General features: G+C 35.6%; 1 protein-coding gene across 8 annotated transcripts in view; it reads right to left on the bottom strand.

Annotated features, from left to right (window-relative positions):
- Nucleotides 1–21,689, bottom strand: part of AK9 (adenylate kinase 9) — a 59,936-nt gene that overhangs the window by 38,046 nt on the left and 201 nt on the right. For 2 of the 8 annotated variants that reach the window (XR_011681059.1, XM_071438927.1), the window contains exons 1-15: nucleotides 21,409–21,545; nucleotides 20,306–20,435; nucleotides 17,852–17,915; nucleotides 15,446–15,498; nucleotides 15,265–15,361; nucleotides 12,076–12,188; nucleotides 10,200–10,409; nucleotides 9,389–9,514; nucleotides 7,184–7,258; nucleotides 5,100–5,201; nucleotides 3,061–3,200; nucleotides 2,800–2,980; nucleotides 2,232–2,373; nucleotides 1,527–1,660; nucleotides 648–804 (exon numbers count right to left, since the gene is read on the bottom strand). Coding sequence is in view for 7 of the 8 variants with exons in the window: in XM_071438927.1 (XP_071295028.1) it covers nucleotides 648–804; nucleotides 1,527–1,660; nucleotides 2,232–2,373; nucleotides 2,800–2,980; nucleotides 3,061–3,200; nucleotides 5,100–5,201; nucleotides 7,184–7,258; nucleotides 9,389–9,514; nucleotides 10,200–10,409; nucleotides 12,076–12,188; nucleotides 15,265–15,361; nucleotides 15,446–15,498; nucleotides 17,852–17,915; nucleotides 20,306–20,422 (1,711 nt within the window). In the remaining variant the exon portion in view is untranslated. Of the gene's footprint in view, nucleotides 1–647; nucleotides 805–1,526; nucleotides 1,661–2,231; nucleotides 2,374–2,799; nucleotides 2,981–3,060; nucleotides 3,201–5,099; nucleotides 5,202–7,183; nucleotides 7,259–9,121; nucleotides 9,183–9,388; nucleotides 9,515–10,199; nucleotides 10,410–12,075; nucleotides 12,189–15,264; nucleotides 15,362–15,445; nucleotides 15,499–17,851; nucleotides 17,916–20,305; nucleotides 20,436–21,408; nucleotides 21,546–21,689 lie in introns of those variants that run through there. The other 6 variants (XM_071438864.1, XM_071438885.1, XM_071438895.1 and 3 more) reach the window with 4 other exon arrangements.

Below are 21,689 nucleotides of genomic sequence, written 5' to 3'. Positions count from 1 at the left end.
ACAGTACATGAATATGTTCAGTTATTGATGCTTGGTGCCAATCTTCCTTTTGGCTGGAAAGAATAAAGTAAAAATCCCTTACTCTGAATTCATGGATACGAAGCCACTGTATCCATCTGGGTAGGAAGTTACTGGGGTTTATTTTTGATCCCAGAATGGAGAACAGGGTACCCCTGCATACAAGTATTTCCCCCCTTGCCTCTTCTCTCAAGCTGAGAAATTTCATACCTCTAACCTGATTTTGCAAATGGGCAAACCAAGGCAGAGAAATTTGACCAAGAGCCACATTGCAAGGTGGTGGCCAGCCAGCCAGCCAAGAATAGAAAAATCTGATGCTACAAGAGTCTACTGGTATTTCCTGCTGGTTGTAAATAGGAGAAAAATGAAAACTGATTTAAAATGGGAGAAATCTTCTTTGCTGTTATAGCAAAGTATTCCTGGTTTAAATTCTGTGTAATTCCCTAACTCCAAATTGTAAGAAATTGTGGTACTCTTGTTGATTCACTGGATGATTCATTCTCCAGACCCTGAAGCTTTATAAATGGGACATAACTACTAGTTTTTCTCACAAGTATGTTTTATATACAGATATCAACACAGAAAAAAAGAAAGAAAGTATAAAGTTGCATTAGGGTGCCTTTACTAACCATCTTTTTGTGTATCCTTCAGACAGACAATCGTGTCAGGTAGAAGTCCTTTCGCTAATAACGCTGAACAGTGGTCTTCTGACAGAGGGTAGTTATCCACTACCCACCCTCCTCTTTCTGAAGCACCAGGAAACCTGTCTTTGTTAGTCTTCATAAGCTGTTAGAAAATGTCACATTCAGGAATATAAAAAGACTTAAATGAGCTGTACAAAAAGGACAGCACAATACAAAATTACTTTCTAAATGCTATGGTTTTTCCTTATTGTCATTTCAGGTCAATAAAAAGTAAGACATTTATAACTTTGTATGTCTGAATGAAAAGAGAAACATTTTAAACAAGAAGAGACTAATGTCATAGTGATTTTTTAAGCTTGCCTATAAAGAATTTACACTCCAGTTTCAATAGTTACATACTATTGAACAAATTCAAAACATTTAAGGATTCCTGTATAGATCTTCATAAACAATTCTTTTGAAACTCTTACATCTGGTGTTCAGTTCTTTAATAGTGACTACAAATATAAGAGTAGAGCAAGCAGACAATGATCTGTCAGATAATTCTCCCAGCTGTTAACAATTTGTAGCTCAGGTAATTTGAAAGACAGAAATAATTTCTCTATAAGTGTGTGAATATATATATACACATGCACACACATGTTTTTATTATATATAAAGGACAATAAAATAGTCCTCATTAGATTTTTCTTTCATTATCTTCCTCAGTGTCTCCTCAATCCTATGTAAGCTTTTGGGCTATGTGATATAAATGAAACTGATCTCTCAAATGGGAAAACTAAGAACGTATATGGATAATGCATAAACTGTTAGAAGTTCCTCTTAGGAAAAATGTACTTTGCTATATACTACTTGTAGTCTCACCCCTGCAATAGCTTCCTCCAGTGCTTCAGCGTACATTTGAGATAACATTGTATCGTCAGAGAACGACATGCTTTTCATGGCTCCTTCTACCATGGCTTGAACTTCTGGGTGGTCAGCAGTTATCTCTGGTATCCCTAACACCATAGATTTTTTAAATGAACTTCACAGAGAAATTTGAAATCAGGATTTAAATAAAGCATTATATCATAACTTCAGCACAGCATACATTTTTAACCAATACACAATTGCTCTGAGAAAGAAACAAACAGCAGTTCTGAATGCAGATGTAGAATGTGTCTCATAAACTAAAATCTTGGTTTGCTCTCTCAGTATCAAAACCACAACATTTTTAACTGTACAGTACTTTCCACCTCTAAGCTAAATATTGTTTCAATACAAACAGAATGACATTTCTGTGCCAGAATAATCAGGCATTTAGAGCACGCTAGAATTTCCATTTATTTGATTTCCCTTCAGTTCCTAAATCAAAAGGTTTACCAAACTAGTTTTTCAACCAATACAAATTTTAGATCAAGGCAGTGTATTTTAAACAATAAAATAGCCTGCATTCCCTATGATGTGCAAAACATGAATATTTTTCCACATTTTCTTATTAATTGCTGGCACAACAACTACAATTATTTTGAAGTTAAATGATGTAAAGCAAATAAGACAGCTTCAAAGACCACAGAACAGCTTATTCACCTGATTCTTCTGATTGTTCTTCTGATTCCAATCTATTTTTCACTGCCTCTACAGCCTTTTCTACTGCATCCTTTCGCAATTCCTCAGTGTGTTTCTCTCTTGATTCTTTATATTGTTGAATGAGTATGTCCATATCAAGAACCTAGTGAAATTATTTGAAAAAATACAAATATCACAGAAGACAAATATAGCATCTGTTCCAATATTTATAAAATAAAATGATTTTAGAAAAGCTCTGCAGATTTCAGAAAAATTTACATGTAATTCAAGTGCAGGGTTGGGGTTTTCTTGAAAAAGAAATTATTTTCCATTTGCATTTATATTTAATTATTTTAGATACAAAGTTATTTATAGTATTCTAATACTAAGATAACTGCAATATAAGAGGATATATAAAAGTATTCTTGATCTGTAGCTACTTTTATAAAAAAAACGAATTTCACTAAAATACTGTTTCCTCTGTAATCCCTATATTTGTAATGTGAATGTTAATAACATGACAAGAACGTGCTTAACTGATTGCCAAGCCCAGCTGATACTCTGCTACCTAAGACATTTATGAACCTACCTTTCCTTTATAATTCTGTGCAATTTCATTACAAATAGTTGTTCTTCCAGAGAATGGAGGACCAAATACAAACACTTTACAAGGAGGAACTGGCATTGGAGGTAAGAGGTAAGGCCGTGGATTCAACACAAATTTGTTCAATGCCTCTTGGCATGACAGTACGTACATTTTACCTAGAAAACTTAAAACAGAAGAGAAGCTAGCAGATATAGACATCCCATAAAATAGATATGAAAATTAAGGGTGATAAATTCCACTAACCTGACAGCAAACTCTGGGTTTCCCATTACAATGTCCCCCTCCTTTAGAGCCACGGGACACACTTGTCCCCACCTGCTCCTACGCCATCGGTATCTGGGTGCTATCAGTTTGTAAGATGACAGAGCCCGGAGAAGTTCATCCTGTTTATTAAAATAGCAATAAATGCAAGTGTAATTTTTGTCTGAAGCTTCATATGCCTTTTTTATTAGACTTTTTTGAAACCTTTTGATGGAAAATAAGCTAACTTAAAAGAAAAACACATTATGGTTTTTTTAACATTTAAATAAAAATGATTTCAGAATTATAGGACAGTTTTCAAGAGAAATTACTTCATTTTTCAGGTCTGTTTAAAAGACCTGAAGGAAGGAATAGTACTTAAAGGAATAGTACTTAAAATAGTTCCTGTAGGCTTTATTTATTATTTTTAAAAGTTTGAAATGGTAAAGAGCCATTTATTGAAAACAAAGGAAAATGGCTAAGATTTCCTCTAAAGGGTTTGAAAAAGGACCATTATCTGGATCAGGGAATAGCAATATTAAAATATCTATTTTAGCCATGCAGAAATATAATATGATAGGAAAAAGTTTAATAGCCGTTTCACAGAATGTGAATAGTGAGTGAATCCTAAAGTCATGGTGACTCTAAATTCAGAATAGTATGGACAAGTGCTGGCTGTGAGGAGCTTCAGAAGAACTTTAAGAACCAGTAGAAGCAGGCATTAAAATAGCACTTTTACACAGAAGCTATGAATTTTCACTGACTGTCACTAGTCAGAAATAGATCCCTCTGTGAAAGCATTTTTTCAATGGCCAAGAGCAGTCAGAAAACCAACTTGAATGTTAGGAATGTTGAGCACAGAGAGAATGGATGATAAAGGTTTGTGTTTAAATTGTTTAAATATTGCCCTTGTCTTTACTGCAACGTGCCTCCTGCTGCCCTGATCTCAGAAAGGACACAGCAAAATTGGATAAGTTTCAGAAAAAGGTAATATAATTGATCAATCCCACAACAAGCTTGTTGTGTAAGAAGGAATAAAATTATACAGACTGGAATTCTTCAGTATAGCTACGTAAGAGCAGGACAGACATCTGAACTCAAGAGTTATTAGAGGGCAGATGTAGAAAACCAAACTATTCACTGACTTCTGCATACTGGAGGACACTGAGCTAAAAAGCTGCAGGTTCAACACAAAGGGAAGCAATTCTGTGCAAAATGTTCAGTTAATCTTTGCCCTGAGTACTGTGGTTACTCAAAGCTTACACACAAGCAAAAACACACAAACTAACTAAATAATAAATATAGATGACCTCTGACAGAGAAAGTCTTTCACTTGTGAATTTGTGAACTGAGAAAACAGAAAAGTGAAGGGAGGGGTATTTCTGTGAAAATGTGTGGTCTCCTCATTACACTTCCATTCATATATTCAGAGTTTTGTTTCAGAAATAGGAAAGATGATCGGAACTAAATAAAGGTGACGACATACATGCAAAACTTCTGATTTTCAGGTTTATTTGGAAGGGACACAAATTATAATTGCAATGATTCAGCAAAATTCAGCAGTAACGTGAGTAACTTTTCATGTTTCTAATTAATTACAGGAAAATAGAACAAATGTAATCTCAGGCAGAATGTTGCTATATTTGGATTAGCATATTGATTCTTATTCAGGAAAAGAGTAGACTGAGCTAAGAGTCAGCTTCTGAGATTGTTATCCTTTGGCTAAAGTTTCTTTATTTCCTTGGAAGGAATTAATTTTTCCTCTATTACTAAAAGAAACATTCTGTTCAAAGTTTTATTATAATTATTATGTGGTTTTTTGGGAATCACAGGGTTTTTTTTATTTTCATACTTTTTAAGTGGACTTCAGTCCCAAAATGACTTTAAATTCTCATTTCTGAAAGGCCAATGCTTACAGAATGCTCTTACTGCATGGTAAAACAAGCTGGTTGTTTTGAAACAAAGATGCTGTAATATAAGCTTACAGCAGAAAAGTAATTCTAGTTATTACAGTCAGTCACACTTTAGAAAAGCACACTTACGTTTTGCTTTCCCTCCAGCGTTTCTTCTTCTTGTTCACTTTGGAGTCTGACTACAGGAGCTGCATTTTGAACTTCCATAGACTCAAGTCGGCCTACCACTGTCTGAAAATAAAATAAGTCTTGATTTAGTACCAATCAGTGTGGGAATCAGAAAAACAGAAACTTCCACAGACACTGAAGGATTTGATCTGCAGCCTTAGAAGAAGCTAAGATTGATGTAAAAGTACAATACACAGACATTAAGCAGAAAAGTCATAAACTTAAATTTCTATAGTTGTAGGTGAGAATATGCCTTAAGTAAGGGAGAAACTGTACTGAGAAAATGGTGAAGGGTTTATAATGTAAGGGTGTGGTTGTACAGAGTAAGCTAAGAGTTTAGAAGTTATAATAGAAGCACACATATATAATATGTGTGCCTGTGAGTTAGAAGTCCATTGGATACAAGCATCCGCAGTGCAGTAGAAGTAAGTGAAGGTGATAGGTTAGAAAAGCAAAATAAATCCTGTGGCAACTGTCTATTAAAAATTATATATTGCCTTATAACAAAGAAACTTGTGACTACTCTGGAGCTATGGCTGAATGCTTGCTCCTCTAGAATTGATGTTTATCTGAGCAATAAATTGTTCTTAGTTCGAATATAGTCCCATCCCTTCATTTCTAGCAGCAACAATGATAAATCAGAACTGCTTTTATCTTCAGAAGGGCCCCTAAAAATCTATTTAAAATTGTAACTTATTGTTTATATAATGGCTATATAAAAACCAAGGCCCAGTTTTTAACTCAGACTCATACTAGTTATTGAGCTGAATTTTAAGAAGCTATTTGGTAGATACAGGCAGTGCAAAAGGCCAAATCACAGCTTTTCTGTCTCCTCAATATGCTGTGAATCCCAAGCCTACTAAAGGACAAGACCGTGAAGGTTCCCCCAAGGCAGGGCAAGTACTCAGAGGAGCTCCAATTGGAAAAAGAGGCAAATCTCATTGGGAAATCAGATTAGGCACATTCAGAAGCAATACAACTTTGGGTAGTTTATTTTGAAAGGTATATATACCAATGTCTACCAATGAGAATCAGATGATATTTAAGTTTATTTGAATAGTTTCCTGAATGTAATATTGATTGAATGCAAATATTCCTGAAATGAAAAAGCAAATTTTGTCATGTTTGGGCTAGTTTTATTATAGGCCTTTGCCTTACTTGTAGGTAAAATGGTTGGAATCATAACATAACTTGACTGCATTTAATATAAATTTTGTCTTGCAACATTTACAAATGGATCATAAATGAGGAAATTGTATGTTCTAATGTTGCAAAATGACTGGGTTTTTTCCCCCCATAGGGCCATTCATTGTAGAGTTAAGCATGCATACACTGAAATAATAACTTAGAGAATTATAATAATACAATTTATTTCAAACAGAGGAGAAAATGCAGGAGAAGTTTACTTCCTACCTTGTCAAAAACAATCTCCTGCTTAATTTTCAACCCCATACTCTAGGTTCTGATTTGAAGCAACTTTTAGTTATGAGACAGAGGATAAGATTATTTATCTTCAAAATTTATCATTGTAGGTTTTTCAATAGGAAGAACAAGTTGCTCTGTTACAAGCTAAAAATCTAGACACAAGCACTCAGCAGAATTCTTACAGGAATCAAGGGTCTTCAGCTACATTGCAAAACAATATCAAAATTAATAAAAATTATATTCCATTATGCAACATATATTTTAGACACAAGTATCAAATAAACCAGTTTTGCAAATATACCATACCAAAAATATTTTAATTTCTCATTATAATTTACATTAATACAGATCAGAAAAAGCAGTGAAATCAGGTGGACATAATACAAAAGTTTGTAGCCTGTCTGAAAATATTCTCATGTAACATATATGTAAGCCTGGGAGCAGAGCAGTGAGTCTTCCAATAGAGAAAGGAAAGCAAGTATTTCAAAAGTCATGTTTTCTAATAGTAAATTAATAGGTTTTAAACACAACTTAAAATTTTGCCATCAGGAAAACAATCCACAGAATTGAGAAATTATTTTCTAATGAAGGTTAACTTAGCTGGTGCATAGTTTACTTACCTCCAAAACATGATCTGGTTCCTGACTTCCATCCACTTCAATAAGACATCGACAATCCTGGTAAGCCAACAATCCCTGTTAAAGAACATGCCAGTCAAATGAGTATAGTTAACCAGATAATGACACTGAGGCTCATTCTCTTTCCATACTTATCAAAGGCTGGACTCCTGGGCACTTCAGCAAAATCAGGATTCATTGTTTAATGGTTTATAAAGTCTTCTGGAGATTAACTTTTATGTGATGACAGATAAATACAGAGATAATTCCAAAACTGAAGTTACAATGGCTTCAGAAGATAGCTTAGAAGTCTTAGCTCAAATGCAAGAGAGCTAAAAAATACCAAGATACAGTAACATTTTGTGTATGAATTCAACTTTTAATTGTCTCACTACCTTAATTCTTTGCTGGAAAATGAAGACAATCTCAATTAATACATTTCTCAGAAATGTCAGTCAAGAGGCCAATGTTTTAATTTTGACTTCCAATTCCTTTAAAATTTGGACCATATATTTTACTTTTCTTGCTTGAAATTTTCACACTATCAATAATGTCTTAGACTAAAAACCTAGCCCATGTTGGTTGTTAATGCCTCTCTCTGAGGACTGAGAACACTCACTCCATTCCTGACAAATGATGGTCTAACCCCAAGCCTAAAATGTCCTATTGAAGGTGACTTTACACCTTTGCAGGTAATCTGTTCCAGTTCTTCACTATATTTATGGTCACAGCTCATTTCCTGGCTCATTTCATCTAGTCTGTCTTCTATACTGTAAATTAAATCATCTGCTCTTTGGTTGAAATAGATAATAACTAATTAATTCTTTCTAATACTCCTCTAAAGAGAAGATAATAGTTTGTATTTCTCTTATATACAATGGTCTTACAGTCTTACTAGTACATTCATATTATTTGAGTTTAAACAATAGCATTTCATTTATTGACTTAGTTTTGACTAACTAAATCCCCTCAGTTGGCAGACTGTCTGAAGTACTGAGGTCTAGCCAATTATTTCACATGTTGCAGTTGTTCAGTAGGTTTCCCCTCACTGCAGTATTCACATTTATTTCAGGTCATTTTAATCCCAACAATTTATCAAGACATCCAAATGTGTTCTCCAAATTTCATTCTACCTATTTTCCTATCAGTGCAAACTGCACACCTCATAAGCTTTTTGTTTCAATTTCAATTTAATCATCTCAAACACTGACTGGGTCAATTGATAAAACCCTGTGTTCTTTGTATTAGTGGACCACTAAGCATCTTCACCAATATATTCATTGCTAGTGAACCCTAAGTGAACCCTACCAACTAGTGGAATGTGTTGAAACTATTGAAGTGTGGTATACATCCTAAAGTAATTTAATCTAAACAACTTTCCATTAGCTCACTTATAAGAAATCCACATGAAATTAATGTGTAATAATTAAAGATATCACATTTTTTGTTTTCCCCTTCACAACAGTAAGAAGTTTGTTACTCTAGCAAAGACCATTACACTACTTTTACACAATTTTATCTACAGGTTTAACTAATCCACAGGGAAATTCAAAGGCATAAACAGTAATTGTCAAATGGGCATCAAACATGAAGATTTTGCAGTTGCTTGTACTAAGAGATTAAAAACAACAACAACAAAAACCAAAAACAAAACAAAAAACCCCAACAAAACAAAATAGAAAACATACAGTAATTCCACTTTCCTGAACACAACAGGGAAAGAAACTGTCATAGCTTCAGAAATTAAATAAGTGGCAAAAAAAACGAATGGGCTAATTACTGTATATAAATACTGTATATAAATCTGCAGGCAATGAAGCAGGTGAGAAAGGGAATCTATTGCAGTGAAGACAATGGATGCAGATTATTTATGGGATTGCATTCTGGAATGGACTCTGGTAATGGTGATGAAACAATGGATTCTTCAAATATTTCACTTACTAGATTTAGAAAGCATTTGTGGTGGCAGGTATGGTGTCACTTTTAGAAGTCAAAGTTGATTACTTTATCTTGACTGCAGAGTAGAAACAACACCTACAGATGACAACTTTTTATCACTGATTTCAGAATAAATTTCAGAATTTGGGATATGTTGTAGCATGACCACCTCAATACAACAAATCGCAAACTAAAAAACCAATGAAAACAGTGTAAGATATTTTAAAAATCTTTTGTTATGCATAATCATATTACTTTGCTTTTTCTTACTTCTAAATGAGGACGTATTATATCCTTGTATATTCCAATTCTTTTCTCTGCATTTTCAAGAAAATCTTCAGGCCTCTGCACTAGTTGATAAAAAGGTTCTTTTTTTTTACGTCGACCTTCTCCAGTCTGCAAAACAAAATTTCAATACACAGAAATAATGTCTTAAAATAATTTTTGTCTTCACTCAAATTTTTAAAAAGTAGCTTTGGAGAGTCTTGCAATGAGTATTAGTCCAGTGACTGCTGACCATGATCCTATTCTGATGAAGTGTTATTTCTATGAATGGAGAGCAGTGTACTTAGAACTTGGGTTGGTAAGTCTCTGCTCCCTATTATAAAAATTTAACCTGAATTCAAATCTAATACCTTCCTGAAAAAAAAGAAAATCCATTTGTAGTAGTATAACACCAAAGCCAGAAAACAAGAAAGTGTCCTGCAAATATTAATAAAAAGTTGCTACAAAAAATTAAGAATTCTTTTAATTTATCTAGATCAAGAAAAGGCAGTGTAGAGCCATCCTTCTCCTCCTGATACACTTCTAACTTATGGCAAGAAACAAGAACAGTGAATTTTGAGTCAAAGACTAAGCCCAGGTTAAGCTATACAATGATCAATATTTGCTGTCACAAAAACCTACTATTTAAGTGTTACCCCACATCTCTTAAAGCAGGACAGAAATGGAATTAAGATTAATTTTGAAAATTAATTAAGATTAATAATTCATAAGATATAGTGATATTTTAGAAGATCAGAATTTTTTCTGCTTTGTCTAAAGTACACTGTAATATTTTGCACTGTTTAGCAATATTTACCTCATCTTTTTCTCCTTCTTCTTCATCCTGCTCTTCTTCTTCTTCTTCTTCTTCTTCTTCTTCTTCTTCTTCCTCTTCTTCATCCCGATCTTTCTCTTTCTTACGCTTGTCAGTAACTTTAGGATCCCACTGGCTCCTCTGATATATCACCCCTGAATCAGGGTTTTGCCTTTGTCCTGATATTCTTTGGCATAACTCATGATCTGGACACTAGCAAGGAAAAATTAAAAGGAAATTGTGTTTATTGTACTGCTATAACATCTTTTTCTTGGAGAGACAGAATTTCTCTAAATTGGTCTACTAGTAACAGTATTTCATTATTGCCACAGTTATCTAGAATCTCCCTTCTTCCTTTGTTTTGATCTAATGAAAATAGTTACAATTCTGACATATCTGTGAAAACAGCTTCAATCCCCTGAAATTAAAAGCAAAGTTATTCTTTGACTTTGGGGCAAGGATTTTTAATGTGTATTTAGTTTCAGTCCTCTTCCCAGAGGACATAGTGTTACTACATGAAGTCAAGAATTTAATTTTTCTTTCTGGTTTAGTTAGCATCACTCTTCTATTTGTATTGTTGCACGTGAATCTATACAACACATATTCTCAACAACAGGGATTTCTTACTACATAGCATTAAAACAAAGACTGACTTTCTGAAAAAATCAAATCTGCCCCAAAAGCAGGACAAGAATACGTCTTGTTGATGTTTTAGGATCTTTCTGAGACTACGGAAAAAAGGTCTGAAGAAGGCATTCACCAACTTTCATTATGCATGTTCAAGCAAATTAGGTCTTAAGAGTATGGGATTAAACAAACACTGAGTTAAATCTGCAAAGAGATAGAGTTGGTCCATAGCCAGAGGCTTAGCATCTGAAAAAACACATAGATGTGCCAACTAGACTCAAAATCCCAGGAAGAATGGAGCACACCACCAGAGGCTGACTATTCAGAACCCATTCTGCACATTTAAAGTAGAAGACAAAATGACTCTAGTTGCTTATAAATAAAACACTACTAGAGGAAGGGCCTGAAAATGTGTTCACGACTATACATATGGTTATTTTTTTCAGATGGAGTCTGGCACAGGTCAGTGTGGGCCAGCTAGAACCCCCCCAGTGAACAGTTGGGCACAATCTGGAGAGTGGCACAGGCCTTGGGCCTTTCCCTGGGGGCAGTTTGGGCACTGCCACCCCATTCTAACTAACACGACAGCTTAGCAGTGTTTGGCCAAAGCAGCTGGCCCGAGGTCTGAAGAGATCCTCTTGCCTTGTTTTGCTTACTAATGTGGACATAGCAAGCAACTCCATTCATTTAAGTTACATTGAGAAAGTCCTCTAAATCCCACACTAACAATGGTTTATGTTTCTCTGCTTATTTCAGAGTAATTTTGTAAAATATCTGGTATGTCACATCACTGCTCATGAAGAAATTGAGATTTGTAAACAAGATGAATTAATAATTAAGCAGTTTCACAATTAGTGACTGAAAAATAAAACTATTTTCTAACTACTTTCTAACTTCCATATGTGAGAAGTTTCTTCCTGCATTACACAAGTGGCAAATTACATGTGTCAAAAATTCCATCATAATCATGTAATTCAAAGATTCCCTTTCTTGAAAACCTCTATCTTCTAATTGGTGGAGGTGCAAAACCTGTAACTGCTGCTAAATTTCTAGGACATGTTCATTACCTCATCAATGCTTATAATGGAACAAACCAGCGAAACTCTATTCCAATATAAAGAGAAGAATTTATCATTCCTCAATGAATTCTGTACTCAAGTATACAGAGGAAAATATTATATTTGACATGCATAGCATATGAATCTACTAATAATTAGGAAAAATACTAGGAAGTTACTGAAGATGACATTACCTTAATGGTAATCAGGAAATCCGGTTTTAATTTTAGATTCCTTATTTTCTCTATTTGTTGTGGAATAGTCAAGTATTCCTCCGAGAGAGAAGGAAATCCAGTAAGAACATAACCTGCCAAATACATTTAATTGAACATATTTTAAGATGGTTTGTCAATTATAGAGCTATTTATACTCATCTCCTTTAAACAATGCATGTAGTGGTACAATTTTAAACCACATACATGACACAACACTATTAAAGAAACTGTGCACTCATGTTTGCTTCAGATGAAATACAGACAAAAAAAGTGTATTGTTTTCAGCTTTATGGAGTACTCTCAACATATGTTAACTCTATTAAAAACATGTAGACATTAAAGACTAGACTCAGACCACTTGCTTTATGCACCCAGCTCAGACATTTTAGTGCCTCAAAAGTGACAAGCTTTCAGTGACCCGTTTTGCCACTAAAAGGCTTCATAGATGTGGGATTCACATTCTCTGAACAGAAAGAGATAATTCTCTCTCTCAGGCTTTTTCCTGGAGAAGCACAGAAGGAAAACAATTTTTATCTCTGCTTGCTGCTCCTGGTGTTTTGCACATGTGGAATGTGTGGGAAGATTGTTTACCTGAAGGAATTTTGTAATTGGATTCTGGTGAAGACTGTTTATGTTAATTAGCCTATCAGGTCCAAGCTGTGTGGACTGTCGGTCTGCAAACAGTCACGAGTCTTTTCAGTTAGTACTAAGTATAGTATAGTATAGTATAGTATAGTATAGTATAGTATCCCTCTTTAATATAGTTGTAATGTAATCTAGTATAGTTTTAATAAAGTGAGTGTTCAGCATTCTGAAAAACTAAAACAAAAAAACCAAAAACAACAAAAAAAAAAACCCCGAACAAACAAAAAAACCCACCCAACTAGATATAAAAGGCACTGCAAAGAGTAGCCACTCTACAATTTAAAGCAATTAAACTAGGAGTCTAAGCTTTTTTCACAACCTTTAAATGTTTTGCCATCTAATGAAGGGAGTCTGAACCACTCTCCTGCCTCTCAGAGGCACTATGCACATAGTATGCACATGGATCATTTGGTAAGCATCAGTTCACTCAGGATTCCCAGTGCTGAGTCCTATTAGGCAAACAGACATTGGCTCGACATGACAAGAAGAGTGGTAATAATATGTTTTCCTAGTTTTACAGTGCTCAGCCCCACAGATGAACTTGTGGCTTCAAGTTCCTAGGAAAGTACTGAAACTGCTGATGGCTGTATGCATGCAGTAAGAACTACTGAATAGCAACAAAATCAATATTCATGAGGCCAGGATGAGAGACTAAACAAAAATCAGGTGGATGTTTTTAGCCAAATAATGAGAATATTCCCTTAGAGAAACAGTGCACACTTACAATTTTATGTGATAACATTTAAGTGCAAGTCTGGGCAGCACAAAAATGTGGCAGCAGTCTTTGCAAGAGGTGTTAGAAGTGAAGACTCCTACTTCTATAGAAGCTACAATAGATGCAAGAGAAGAAGAAGATAACGAAGGGATAGCAAAATATAGTCATTCATCTTGGAAATTAAAATCCTGGATTCTAAACTGTTGATACCTTTAGAGAATTCTAACTGGTAGTGAGGTGTGAAGAACGTGCACAACCTCTGCTTATCAACACATCCCAGATAACAACAGCTGAAGTGAGGGAAATGGAAGGGTAACATGGAAAACCATTCTTGGAGAGAGTGTTTGCTCCCAAATCAATAATGTGAGGAGGCTAAAAATCATTAAGTATATCTAAGGCAACTATCAACTAGATTAAAAAGTAACCAGGGGATTACCAAGAAGCTTTTGAGACACACTTATTGTGTACACTGTTTAAAAACTTGCATTTTACCAACACCAAAGGTAAAAAACCCAATCTTTCATACAAAAGTTTCTAAAATCTTGAATGAATAATTTAAAGTGAATTGACTGAAAAAGTTACTAGAAATACTAAAACAAAAACTGGTTTTGGAGGTCAGTTCTAGTTGGTAGGAAAAATAGTGAGGATGTTGGTTTTTCTATTCCTTGCTGCTTTGGGGCATGTGTAATGCAAAAAGTGTCATGGCTACAAGAACCAAACTTTATCCAAACTTTACAGTCATCTTTACAGTCTCCAGGACCTCTGTGCTCCTCTGTGATACAAACATCTTCAGACTGATTCAAGGAGGGGAACTCCAATAACACAGAAGCCTCTTCATGCCTTTACCAAAGTCCTCACATACATATTAAGAGACTGCCATTTCTGCTGCTACCTCTTCCAGCAATTCTTTTTAAAAAATTTCTTCCCTATTTCTCTTTTTTATACTGTTTTAAAAGCCTGGCTTCACCAGGTAAGACTGTATATTTTGCAAAACTGCTGAGTCATGTACTAGAAAAGAAATAAAACCCATTGCAACCGAAAGCTTAAAAAGCAGGCTAGTTTTTAGAGCAGTAGAAACTAACATTGGCACTATACCTGTCTCTCTCCTATAATGGAAATTTCAAATGAAAGTCAAAACAAGAAAAAGAAACTACATTTCCTTTTTACCTCCTTTCTTCTTGGCAGTACATCTGTTTCCTCATCAGGGAAGCAGATTCAGACATTAGCAAGATCTGCAGCACTTGTCCTGACACCCTCAATTCAAAATCTTTCCTCAAATAGTAGAGTTATAGCCACTACCATTACTATTCTCATCCATCCTACTCTGTGTGACAAAATGCAAAGGGAATAAACAATTCTGTAAGAGGAAAAAAAGCCATTATACTTTGCATTTTCAGTAATCTGTTTTCCTTCTTTTACATTGTTTAAAATGCTTAAAATGTTTTTGCTGATGGATTTTTGCTGATGGATTTTTGTTATGTTGTTGTTACAGAAGTATTGAAGAATAAAATATCTGTATTTTAAATCCTATTCGGAACAGATAACATTGTCAAATAAGAGTCATATCAACACTTAAAATTTTGGGAAAATTATTTTCTCAAAATCAACACAACACAGGATCAGTATGACACTTTCTGATCTCCCACACTGGTAAATTAATCCCTAAACACACTTTCAGTTTATTGATATTCCACAACCTGAAGAGCATGAGAAAAAGCTAGAATTGTATTTGAGCACCAATAGATTTGAAATGGATGTAAAATTATAAGTAGCACATTCTAAGAAGTTTAGGCTACAAATACACTTACCATAATGAGCAACTTCTGGTGACTCAATCATTTGCAGAATCATTTTTGTCACCAGTTCCTCAGGAATACTTTGCCCTTCACAAAGCAATTTTTGACACTAGGGTAAAATGCAAAACATAGTCTTTTATAGTAAGTGTTTGTTAAAAATGTGACAAAAATTACTAGAAGATTAGACCTTTACCTGAAGTCCATATTCTGATCTTTGTTGAATATTCGTTTTAATTACTTCTGAGGCTAAGGAAGCATATCAAACATAAGAAAAATAATTAATACAAAATCATTTCTAAACAGACTTGTACCTGCAGATATATATGTACATACACATACACACACAGGAGGATCTATGTGTGCTCCAAGCAACCAGACTATTTTGAATGAGAAGCCATTATACTTAGGGCCATTATTATACTTTGCCCATCCAGAACCTGGTGCCTTATGGCAAGGACTGGGTAGGTGTTTCTTCCTACAATTTAACCCTGTATATACTACACAAAAACAGTTTTTTGTAGTATATACAGGGTTAAACACATGCACAACAGCAGTTTTGCAGGATTATTTGAACTACTTATTTAAATTCAATCAGTCTTACTGTCTTGTAATCCAGAGATGATTATTTGAGTTCAATCACTCTTTAAATTTAGAAACCAAGATTTAGAAGAACTCTTTAGACACACAAAATCATCTACTTTAAGAAAAGTGACATCCATCAAATTCAAAGACTGCCCTATGTCTCTGTGGATAGTGACATCATACTACAATGACCCTAGAAGTCTTTCACATTTCTCTATGAATTAAATAATCAGACATTGTATAAAAGTTTCCAAGAATGATTCTTATAGCTACATTTATATTACTAATAAACCAGGCTTGGGAAAGGTCCTGAATCCAGGTGACCCATGACTATATAGCCCTAATCTTTCTTCTCAAAACAGTGGCTGTTTTCCAAGTGCTCCTACTAGGTTGCACATCCTACCTTTCATACTATGGACAGGTGTTCAAGAAAACAATGTTTGCCATGGGCCAAAACTGAGACAGGGAGTGTACTAATTAACAATACAGGCAACTGAAAATCAGCAATCTGTGTGCACCCTGGCCCTGTTTTATTTATGAGTATTGACCAATTCACTGGATAAATGAATAGAAAGTATTGTATCATTAATAAGATTGCAAACATCTTTCCTATCCAATAATTTTCTGTCGGTTTATTTTTAACCCAGCACAGGACAGATGTTGATACTACGGAGCAAGTTCAGCGGAGGACACCAAAACCAGCAGAAAATGAACAGCCTAGGAGAGGCCAAAAGAACTGACCTTGTCCAGCCTGGAGGAAACCAGACAGCTCTTACTGCTATCTAAAATTATTTATTGGGAGGTCACAAAGACACACACACGGTCACCACGGAGCACAGTTAGGACAGGAGGCAACAGACACAAATACGAACATTAGAAATTTGAACGGGGGTAATTAGGAAGCAATTTTTCATCAAGAAGGCAGTCAAACATTGCAAAGTGTTTCTCTGGGAGGAGGTGTAGTCTCCATCCTTGGAGATATTCCAGATTGAACTGAGCTGCCCTTTCTAGTTGACCCCGCTTTGAGAGGAATGTTTGACTCAGTCATCTCTGGAGGTCCTTTCTGAATGAAATTATTCATGTTTATGCATGCTGAATTTATTTGTTTCTTCCTTTTTTGATGTAGAAAATGAAAACAATTTACTAGCATAAATAACAGTAAGTGTGTACACATGTGTGCATTCACTAGCTAAAAGAAGATTAAAAGAAATATCATGAACAAAGTAAGAGTAATTCTCTGAATTAGAAATAAGGCTTAAAAGCACAGTAACTGAGATTTAGATTGGTTACTAAGAAAAACTTTCTAACGGCAGAGAGTGCTACAGAGAAAGACTGCCTAGACATTTTTTAAAACAAATTTGATGAACATTTGTCAGTACTGATTTAAATACATTCAAACAGAGTGGACTGGCTTAAGTACATTCCTTAAGAAGTGCATTAATTAAGAAGAAGTGTGTTCTGATTTTGGCCTGATCTATGTCTTGGACCAGGTATTAACTTTTTTTCCTGCTATACAATACTATGATATAAAAATTCTATATATATCTAAGCCAAAAGACCTCTTCATTAAAAGTGATTTTTACCATGTTACAACCCTAAATCTTCAAAAGTAAACGTACTTCATTTGATAAATAACTCTGTTTCCTGAAGTACACCCCCTTGTATTGGACACTGCACAAATAGAAAGGAAAGAGCCTCCTATTTTTTCATGGTCTGCACTGGAAAATGTCTGTACTCTTTGGAGTTGAATGAGTTGCCTCCGTGTGAACAAAAAGGGTCACAGGAACTCCCTTACAGGATTTGGAATAGAATTTATGATTAAAAAAAACCCCCACAGTGATTTTTCTAAGCCTTTCAATAAATGAAAGACCATGATCAGTAATTTTATTTCTGGTAAAATGATTACTTGGTCTTATCAGAAGTGTTTGCTGCAATCAGAAACATGTCCTTTGAATTACAGGGAACAGTAAAGCTATTGTGGAGCCAAAGCAATGTTCCAAATATAGCATGTGTTTACCTTCTATGAAAATGCAGTTCCATCTCTGTGCTAGTTTGCTAGCTAACGTTTTCTTTCCAGAACCCTTAAAATTAAAAATACACTTTTAAAAGAAAGACAGAACAAAACCAAACATGTAACACAATGAAGAATATATTTTCACACGATAAAAACAATGAAAATCTACCACTGGGATTAGGGCCTCTGAGTTATGCATTGGGCAAACACAAAACACTCTTTTTAATATCATCCTCTGCTTCATATTGCCTAGCATTGCTAATATGCTGCTACTCGTAGCTAATTATCTCCAAAGTCATTATATTGATTTTGTTTCTGTGTAACTCTGTGTAAAACTCAGCTATGATTTGACCACAGATTCCTATGAGGAACTCCTTAGGACTAAGATGTATTATCTTCAGCCTCAATGCAAATTATGATGGAAAGCTACTCAACCCTTTCTGAGTAGGATACATCGGGATAATATTTTTTTACTAAAACGACAAATGCTTAAAAACTGCCCTTGTAAGTCCACAAATCTGGTTAGATACTGACAAAATCTTTATCATTTACATGAATCCAGAGGAAAACCAACATAACTGAGAGCTACAAGGCTTCCAAGAGTGATTAACTGAATGGGATTTTGCAAAACTCACCATCTTCCACCCTTAGGATTGTGCCCTTTTTTTAGGGCATATAAGAAGACCTGTTTTGACAGGACAATTTTTTTCCTTGATAAATTTCACGATAAAAAATAACAAAACTCAACAAATAAATTGCATTCCCAGTTAAGAGTTTATCAACAAACACTCCAGCCTACTCATACCTTACATTTTACAGGTGTGATGAGAATATATGTATTTGGCTTTGCTTTAACAGCACTATGTTTTTAATTCAAAAGATATATCTTAAATAGGATAGGTACTCTGCACATCAGTCAGATATATAAAAGATATTACCATAAAAATAAACTATTTTGTTCCCTGCTTTCCTGGTAAGGTCTGTACAATTTTAATACCTTGTTATATTGACGTCAAGCATCTACTGAAGCCAATGGTTGAGAATATGAGAATGTTTTGTACTGTCTTTCAATGAGCATCTTATGGTGGTTTGGTCTATGAAACATAAAGTTACCTTTCTCATGCAAGGTTAAAATTTTGATGTTTATTCAAAACTTGATGAGTTAGTTCACTGTAGTTTTCTGTTGAGCTGAGTGCACTCTTACAAGTGCATAAGACGCATTATAAGGCAAACTTGTATCAAAAAAAAAGAACTCTCTTCAGCAAACTGAGGCAATAATGCAAACTCATATTTGGGGGAAAAAAGAAATCTGAAAAGTTTAGGTTTACAAAACATCAAGAGGCCACAAATTAGTTGAGAAAAATACAGACTTGCCTTAGAGTTAAAAGGTAGTATAGATCCTTTTATCAGGACACCTCAGTGGATTTTGAATTTCCAAATATATAGGATACAAAGTTGTCAAAGTTTTAATATTAAGATCTGTAATATCTCATTGCATGCCTGTAAGTCAGTACATTAACCTGAAGGTTATTTTACACCAATTTATGTCTTTAATATATCAAGTTTATTAAAAAATAAAACATTTTAATAGCATTGTTCTGGTTTTGGCTGGGGTAGAGTTAACTTTCTTCAAAGTAGCTAGTGTGGGGCCGTGCTTTGGATTTGTGCAGGGAAAAAAGTGTTGGTAATACAGAGATGTTTCTGTTACTGCTGAGCAGGGCTTACACAGAGCCAAGGCCTTTCCTGCTTTCCACACTGCCACACTGGTGAGGAAAATGAGGGAGGATAGAAGCTGGGAGGGAACACAGCTGGGACAGATGACTCTGACTGACACACAAGGATATTCCAAAGCACAAGGTGTCATGCTCAGCATATAAATCTGGGAAAGAGAAGGAAAGGGAAGTCCTTTTGGAGTGATAGCATTTGTCTTCCCAAGTCATCACAAAGCCTGATGGAGCCCTGCTTTCCTGGGGATGGCTGAACATCTGCCTGCCCCTAGGAAGTGGTGAACTAATTCCTTGTTTTGCTTTGCTCATGTGCATGGCTTTTGCCAGCCCATGTATTTTATCCCTTTTACTCTTCTGATTCTCTGTCCCACCCCATCAGAGTGAGTGAAAGAGTAAAAGGCTGTGTGGGGTTTGCTTGCTAGCTGGGGTTAAACCACCACAAAAATAGAAATAATCCAGTTGCCAATGTCAAAAGAGAAGAAATGTTTTGAGCAACGTGTAACTTTTAAGTACAGTAAGAACATTTTTAATCACAACTGACTGAAGGCAAAAACTGGTCTCATTTAATAAGACCTGAATTTTTACCATGCTCTGCAGGATTTCAAAAGTGGCAAAATCCAAAAAGCGGGTATTTGACCCTTTTGATAGCACTGGTAAACTAATGTTTTGAAAGGAAAAGTAAAATTGTTATCAGAATATCTGACAAAAACACATCCATCAGACATCTTACTGGCTTTCCAAAGACAATTAAGCAAGTGGGCTTGGACAACAGAAAAGATCTTTCAGCTTCATCTTCATCAAAGATGTCTGTAAAGGGCTGAGCTTGTTTTTCCTCTTGTGAAGCCATGTGTTTTCTAAGGCTAGAGAGAAAAAAAGAATTTGTTATAAAGTACAGTAGTTACGTGTGTGTAAAATTACCTTAAAATGGAAGTGAATTACAAGGTAAATGGATTTGTAAAAGAGAAAACTTTTATAAGAAGAAAAAGCATTTACAGAACACAAACAATGCACCCATCAAATGAGAGAAAATCCACTTATGAAAAAGAAAGGACTGTTGGAACAACCCCTGATCACAAGCTGTTGATGACTTCTTCATGAGTCTCATATTGGTTGTTGCTCTGTTTTGGTTGTTTTGTTGATTTTAATTTCCTTTTCCAATTACCACACAATTGTGACTTCTCTCTGGTCCCTGAAATGTGCCATGGGCCTCCCAAGATCTTTGGGTTTGTGCATCAGACACAGAAGGGCCCTGTCATGGTCAGTGGAACTACTCTCTGTGTCCACACAGGCAGGTACATAGACAAGACTCTGTGGAATTAAATCACAGTTCTTGATCTCTTCCATCAGCCTCTTCACAAATCCCAGCTCTTCCAGGAATGCAGGCAGTAGCAAGCCCAGCGCTGCACAACAAACTAAAACCTAAACAAATTTCTTATTAAGATAAGTTGGAGGAAAATTTGTATGGACCTTTCAAACAAAATGGAGGCCAAACCCTGAGGAGCTTGCTGAAGTTTGTTTGAAAAAGACAAGACAAAACAAAACTCCACCGTCTTTAGAGGGCCACTTTAGTGTCACAGCCTCAGCAAAACCCACATTCAACCACCCAATCCAGCACAGCCCAACACAACTCCCTGTCAGTTTTAAACTAAATTTAAAATTTCAACAAAAAAAATCTACTTCAGGATGAGGATCTGAAAAAGTTTGTCTTGAAACACCAACCCAAATGTTCAGACACTCTTGCACTAAACATTTTAATATTAAATAAAGAAAAAAAGCCACACATGTGAACCAACTCCCCATTGCCCCGACAGAAAATCACCGGCCGAGCTTTACCTGACGTTCCCAGCAGTCTCGCTCCCTCCCAAACCTTCACAAGGGCCAAATTCCTAATTCACAAAAACCACCACAACCAAAGCAAAGGATTAAACCAAACACACCCACACACACATCCCCCTACGCACACCCAGGACCATGTCCCGGTAGGAGCCCCCTTCCCGGTGGGAGCCCCCTTCCCGGTGGGAGCCCCGTCGCGCGCGCCCCCGCTGCCACCACCGCCCTGCGCGCCCCCGCTGCCCGGGCAACGGCCGCGTCCCGCCCCCTGCGGGAGGGAGCGG

The sequence above is a fragment of the Agelaius tricolor genome, unplaced genomic scaffold (genome assembly GCF_023055355.1).
Source record: "Agelaius tricolor isolate 1412-34295 unplaced genomic scaffold, bAgeTri1.0.p SCAF_1, whole genome shotgun sequence".
Classification (NCBI taxonomy): Eukaryota; Metazoa; Chordata; class Aves; order Passeriformes; family Icteridae; genus Agelaius; species Agelaius tricolor.
This window is presented reverse-complemented; position numbering and strand designations above follow the sequence as displayed.